At 46.8% G+C, this 6,950-nt stretch overlaps 1 protein-coding gene across 1 annotated transcript; it reads right to left on the bottom strand.

The window, feature by feature from the left end:
• Window positions 1-357: 357 nt before the first annotated feature.
• On the bottom strand, window positions 358-2,940 carry RPS26 (ribosomal protein S26). Its single transcript, XM_017853349.1, has 4 exons — window positions 2,630-2,940; window positions 2,204-2,381; window positions 1,036-1,166; window positions 358-460 (listed from the first exon to the last, which is right to left on the bottom strand). The coding sequence occupies exons 1-4, from the start codon at window positions 2,630-2,632 to the stop codon at window positions 425-427; spliced, it is 348 nt and encodes a 115-aa protein (XP_017708838.1). The 5' UTR covers window positions 2,633-2,940; the 3' UTR covers window positions 358-424.
• Between the last annotated feature and the right edge of the window lie 4,010 nt (window positions 2,941-6,950).

Genomic DNA, 6,950 nt, shown 5'->3' with positions numbered 1-6,950 from the left:
AGGCCAAGGCAGGTGGATTAACCGAGGTCAGAAGTTCAAGATCAGCCTGGCCAACATAGTGAAACCCCGTCTCTACCAAAAATACAAAAATTAGCCGGGTGTGGTGGCAGACGCCTGTAATCCCAGCTACTCAGGAAGCTGAGACAGGAGAATCACTTGAACCCGGGAGGCGGAGGTTGCAGTGAGCTGAGATCGCGCCACTGCACTTCAGCCTGGGCGACAGACTCCGTCTCAAAAAAAAAAAAAAAAAAAAAAAAAGAGAGACTCGAATAAACTTTCTTTCCCATCAAAGTGGTATGTGTCACACACACACAAAACCCCCACCCTATCTGGCACAGATACACTTAACATGCGATATTAAGTACAATTTCCATTTTATTTTTCTCCAGAGAATAGTCTGTCTCAGTCTTAAGGACTCAGCTCCTTACATGGGCTTTGGTGGGGGACGTGGGGCAGCACCCTGAAAGACAAAGAAACAAAAGAGTAAATTAAAACCCATGGATTCAAGATTCCCTTCCCCGAAAGAACTCGATCACCATCCTCTCACTAACAATGTATTCAGGCTACAAATGCATGGGAAGCTGGTAGAGGTGGAGGGAAAACACTACTCTGCCCTGTCTCTAAGCATGTTCAGGTGTGGGTCTCACCTGCCTTACAGCTTAACCTGAGGCAGAGACCTTAATCTGATATCCCCTGCACCACAGGAGGATGCAACTTTTTTATTTAAGAGATAAGGTCTCACTTTTGCCCTGGCTGGAGTGCAAGTGGTAAAATCGTAGCTCACTGCAACCCTGGGCTCAAGTGACCCTCCTGCCTCAGCCTCTCGAGCAGCCAGGACTATAGGTTCCCACTATCATGCTTGGCTTCCTTCTAAATATTTTTTGAAAACATGGGGTCTTGAACTGTTGGTTTCTAGCAATCCTCTTGCCCCGGCCTCCCAAAGTGTGAGGTTACAAGCATAGGACACCGTGACCCGCCAGAATGAATTTTTTTAAACCAACACTCCCCTGGCTTCCATTATTTTAAAATACTCACCGCAGGTCTAAATCGGGGAGGGGGTGTTCGGTCCTTGCGGGCTTCACGAGATCGATTCCTGACTACTTTGCTGTGAATTGCACAACTCACACAGTAATGTAGCTTCACATACAGCTTGGGAAGCACATAGGCTAAGGAATAGAAAATAGAGTTATGCTGGTATTATATACCTACCTTGCTTTTTTGTTACATGATCTTACATGTTTACGTCAATTAAAACTAAACCTATTTAAATGCCTGTCCCGCACATAAAAGCATCCCCAAAGCACCTGTTCAGCCCAATACCTGAGCACATGTGTTCATCTTGACACTACAAAGACCAGACTGACACTCTAGATGCAATAAACCAATAATCCAGTTCCTTCTACAGCTACACCCGCCCTAATGCCTACCGTGAACCTTGCTCTTTCTATAAAAATAACTTAAGGAAAAGAAACAAAGCGACGTTCTTATTGCTCCAAACATCATCCTTTCTTTTTTCTTTTTTTTTTGAGACGGAGTCTCGCTCTGTCGCCTGGGCTGGAGTGCAGTGGCCGGATCTCAGCTCACTGCAAGCTCCACCTCCCGGGTTTACGCCATTCTCCTGCCTCAGCCTCCCGAGTAGCTGGGACTACAGGCGCCCGCCACCTCGCCCGGCTAGTTTTTTGTATTTTTTAGTAGAGACGGGGTTTCACCATGTTAGCCAGGATGGTCTCGATCTCCTGACCTCGTGATCCGGCCGTCTTGGCCTCCCAAAGTGCTGAGATTACAGGCTTGAGCCACCGCGCCCGGCCCAAACATCATCCTTTCACACCAAACTAGACTGCCTCCATTCTAGAAACGCTGAAGACATTCTTCCTCACCTGTACATTTTCACAAGTACTCAAATAATCATAGTATAAGAATTGTCAATTTTACCACGTTTCTAGTTTTTGGAATCTCATAACCGAAACAGACAAACGTTTACCTCAAAGGCTGTGCACTCTATCACAAAAACTAACCTTCTGCCCAGAAAAGAATCAAAACGACAAACATGAGCACATAATATTCTTTTCTACCACCAACAACCTTACATACGTGGAAAGTGCCTGAGAGGCTCCAACGAACAGAGCCTGCAGAAGGGCGAGGTTGGGTGAAGGCTTTTAAGGTACTGGGATCCTCAAGCAGTTCTAGCCGGTGATCCACTCACCATCAAAGACGCTCGCTTCAGAAATGTCCCTGACCGCTGCGGCCTCCACTATGTTTCGAATGACGAATTTCTTAATGGCCTTGTCCTTGGGCACGCATCGGGCACAGTTAGTGCAGCGAATAGGCTGCACATGGCCGCGGCCCTTTTTGGCACGACCGTTGTTCCTTCTTTTCTTTGTCTGCATTAGGACGGAAAACCTGTTAGGAAGGCGGCGCAACTTACCCAGCCTCAGCACCTTTCCGGCCACAGGCCGCATCGGGAGCCTCCAGGAAGGCGCCCCTCGGATCTCCTGTTTCTCCGCAAATCCCGCCAAGCCCCAGAGCAAATGTACTCTGTCCACCCCTCAGCTGTGCTCCAGGTTCTCAAATCCCCACACTCCCAGAGTCTGAACCCGAACCCCCACCCTCACCACGCCACAGGACTCACCATTTTGGATTTACGGACCAAAGAGAGGAGGCGCTGCCTGGCAGGGCCCTCTTATATAGCATGAGATCCCTACGCGCACACCGGGAGAATCCTTAGGAGACGGGCGTCAAGAACAGCAACTCACTTTACTCAAATATTCCCTTATATTCAGCATTTCTGCTGAAATCTAGGGTGGAAATTGCGTTCCTACTGTTTATTTATCTGTAGAACAATGTGCACATGGGACTATTTAGCCGGCTGGCGGAAGAAAATCGAGGTTATGTGTCTCCCAGCAAGCCTTGCGCCGCGCCCCACCGGACGCAATGCTGGACGACGCAGTTTTCCGGTTTACGCGACGGTAGGCGTGGAAGTTGCCCGACGCTGGACCACAAGGCGCACTCCTTATTAGAGGCCAGAGAGGGAGAGATGCTTGGTGGGAATTGTAGTGCGAAGCTAAGAGGCGCCCCTGGCCCCAAGTCCTTAGACCGAAGGCGGCGCTGCGCCACCGGGGGACGCCCTGGGCTCATTTCTCTGACAGTCCTGCTACTACGTAGGTGTAGGATTACTAAGAGGAAGGCCTGAGAGGAAACAAGCATTTTGTGAATACTTCCTTCCAATATGGAGAAAACCCCACAATGAAGTGCATTAAGGCTGGGGCTATTTCTCATTCATTTTTTTAAATCTCTGGACCCTGTTGGCACAGTGCCTGGCACTGTGGTAAGCGCCTTTATAAATATTAACTTATTTAACTTTGAGCAAGCCTGTAGGCAGGTACTATTATTATCCTCACTTTAAAAATTGAAGAATTTAGCCGGGCGTGGTGGCGGGCACCTGTAATCCCAGGTACTCAGGAGGCTGAGACAGGAGAATTGAACCTGGGAGGCGGAGGTTCCAGTGAGCCGAGCGCGCCACTGCACTCCAGCCTGTGTAATAAGATCGAAACTCTGTCTCAAAAATAAATAAATCAATTAAAAAAAAAAGATTGAAGACCTGAGGTGCAGTAGGTATTCTGGCCTCGCTGTGCTATGCTGTATGTCACCTAACAAGTGGATGGAGGAAATAGCCTGGACTAATGACTTAAACGTTTTTCAACCAGATCCATAGCACGAATACATTTTACACTGGTACCCAGTACACACACAAACACGATTACATGCACATGCAGAACTGAAACACAAGCTTCATGAAACGATACTTACCCTTATCATAGGTGTGCTGGTATGTTCTATTCTCTATTTTATATTTTTCTGTTCTCTATTTTATTTTAATAAATGCTGATCAAAACCATGAAAGTTATTTCACCACTGATTAGTGAGTCTGACCCCTAAGTGAAAGATTCTTTTTTTTTTTTTTGAGACGGAGTCTCGCTCTGTCGCCCAGGCTGGAGTGCAGTGGCCGGATCTCGACTCACTGCAAGCTCCGCCTCCCGGGTTCACACCATTCTCCTGCCTCAGCCTCCCGAGTAGCTGGGACTACAGGCACCCGCCACCTCGCCCAGGTAGTGTTTTGTATTTTTTAGTAGAGACGGGGTTTCACCGTGTTAGCCAGGATGGTCTCGATCTCTTGACCTGGTGATCCGCCCGTCTCGGCCTCCCAAAGTGCTGGGATTACAGGCTTGAGCCACCGCGCCCGGCGGTGAGAGATTCTTATGTATAAACTCCATTTACCTCTGGAGAGCCATCAGAAAGACTTAAGCCTTAGGCTGGGTGCAGTGGCTTACCATCCTAGCCAATATGGTGAAACCCCATCTCCACTAAAAATACAAAAATTAGGTCTGGTGGCATACACCTGTAATCCCAGCTACTTGGGAGACTGAGACAAGAGAATTGCTTGCACCTGGGAGGCAGAAGTTGCAGCGAGCCGAGACTGGGCTGCTTTGCTACAGCCTGGGCAACAGAGCAGAACTCTGTCTCAAAAAAAAGAAAAAAATAAAGCTTCAGCCTTGAGCAGGAATGGCTGTCCACAGACAGCCAACCACCCAGTTGTCTCCAAAGCTGAAGACACTAGGGTGGCAAGGGGCCCTCCTAGCATTCAGACCCAAGATGGTATAGATGGAAACTACTGTTGATTCATGAGTCACTCTAGAGTCTGAACACACCAGATTCACTTTCCCTCCAGCAACACATCATGCATCATGGTTTATTTTAACCTTTAACCCACTTTTTGGGGCTAAAATCTGTTTTCTCACTTTCTTTTTCCTTTTTTTTTTTTTTTTTTTGAGACAGATTCTTGCTCTGTTACTCAGGCTGGAGTGCACTGGCGCCATCTCAGCTCACAGCAACCTCTGCCTCCCAGGTTCAAGCAATTCTCCTGCCTCAGCCTCCCGAGTAGGTGGGACTACAGGTGTGCCCAGCTAATTTTTATATTTTTAGTAGAGACAGGGTTTCACCATGTTGGCCAGGATGGTCTCGATCTCTTGACCTCATGATCCATCTGCCTCGACCTCCCAAAGTGCTGGGATTATAGGTGTGAGCCACTGCACCCGGCCCCAGCTAATTTTTGTATTTTTAGTAGAGACAGGGTTTTGCCATGTTGCCCAGGCTGGTCTCGAACGCCTGAGCTCAGGATATCCACCTGATTCGGCCTCCCAAAGTGCCAGGATTACAGGCGTGAGCCATTGTGCCCAGCCTTTTTTTTTTTTTTTTCTTGCTCTGTCGCCCAGGCTGGAGTGCAGTGGCTTGATCTTGGCTCACTGCAACCCCGCCTCCTGGGTTCAAGCGATTCTCCTGCCTCAGCCTCCCGAGTAGCTGGGACTACAGGCGCCCGCCACCTCGCCTGGCTAATGTTTTGTATTTTAGTAGAGACGGGGTTTCACCATGTTGGCCAGATGGTCTTGATCTCCTGACCTCGTGATCTGCCTGCCTTGGCCTCACAGAATGCTGGGATTACAGGCGTGAGCCACCGTGCCCAGCCCTTTTTTTCCTTTTTTAAGATGGGTCTGGAGGCTGCAGTGGCGTGATCACACTTCAGTGCAGGCTCGACCTCCTGGGCTGAAGTGATCCTGCCGTCTCAGCCTTCCGAGTAGCTGGGACTACAGGCATGTACCACCATGCCTAGCTAATTTTAAAATTTCTTGTAGAGATGGTGTTGCCCAGTGTTGCTGAGGCTGTTCTCAAACTCCTAGGCTCAAGTGATCCTCCCAAGTAGCTGGGATGACAGGTGTGCTCCACCACTCCCAGCTTTCCTGTCTGTTTTGACTTTGAATTTGCCAGTTTCAATGGGACATGGAAAATAATAGACTCTAGATAGGAGTGTCTCTAATTTTCACTTCACTGTAATCTCGTGGAAAACAGAAGGCAGACATTACTATATGGAATAGCAATGAGGTAGATGGAAGAGAACAGAAAAGAGTTCAGAGTGAAGGGAACAGAAAATAGTTACTATTTAAGACAGAAACAAATTGATGTTCCTACTTTGGATTTTTCTAGCTTAGGGGTTTCACTGGCTGCATTCCCTGGCATAAAGGGATGAGCACATGCTTTGGAGTCACACACCCCTGGGTTCAAATTCTGGTTCTGTCACTTACTGGCTGATGAGCCTTGGACAAGGTATTTATTCTCTCTTGGGCTTTTATTTTTTCACCAATAATTGTGATCATCCTTTTGTAGGTGTTTCTACAATTCAATGAGTACTTAGCATTTATGAGATGCTCAAGCAGTGGTAGACCCTATGATTATCATCATTCACATTATTTTACCCTCGGCATAGAATGTGTTTTGTGCATAGTAGGTACTCAACAAATGTTTGATTAATTTCTACTTTGGGTAGACAGGCAAGTCAGACTTTCTGTCCTATCCTGAAGGCACTCTTTCCTGGTAGGAAAATCTCCTCCATTTCCCAGTCTAGGCTGAAAATTCTTTGTTTTTGTTCACCTCCTAAACTGTTCAGTAGTTGGTATAACATACTGGAAGGAGGACCCCTCCCTCTTAGTAGAAAATCAAGGCAAAGGAAGTCTGCAAAAACAACCAGAGGTGTTAAATTACTCATGTTTATTTATAACAGACTTTCAGCCAGTACAGTACAAAACTTACAGTAGTATATCTCCATTACACAAATATTTACTTACAATATATTACATATACAAAATGCTTTGCAATAAGTCTCAAAAGCTAGTTTAACTCCCCTTGAGAAAGGAGAAAAACTCCTTAAAAAAGTGGGGGAGGGGAAATCAGAAGAAGAGAGGAGGAGGTGAAGGGGTAAAGGTCAAAAGAGACACCAAACATAGGCTACAAAGGAAACCCTAAGAGTAAGGGAGAAGAGAGGTGGTATTGCACTTGCTTCTGTGTTTATTTTTTCTTTTTGTTCTTCATAACTTCTGATTAAAAATATATATATTTATATA

Source organism: Rhinopithecus bieti, unplaced genomic scaffold, assembly GCF_001698545.2.
Source record: "Rhinopithecus bieti isolate Rb0 unplaced genomic scaffold, ASM169854v2 scaffold_35950, whole genome shotgun sequence".
NCBI lineage: Eukaryota > Metazoa > Chordata > Mammalia > Primates > Cercopithecidae > Rhinopithecus > Rhinopithecus bieti.
Note: the sequence above shows the minus strand (reverse complement) of the source record. Positions and strands in the feature narration are given on the sequence as shown.

Bases quoted from the DNA above. Each gene is read 5' to 3' on its own strand.
- RPS26 (XM_017853349.1), bottom strand. The intron at 1,167-2,203 runs GTGAGTGGATCA...TCTATTCCTTAG, and splicing joins TGAAGCGAGCGTCTTTGATG to CCTATGTGCTTCCCAAGCTG. The intron at 461-1,035 runs GTGAGTATTTTA...TTTGTCTTTCAG, and splicing joins CTCCCCGATTTAGACCTGCG to GGTGCTGCCCCACGTCCCCC.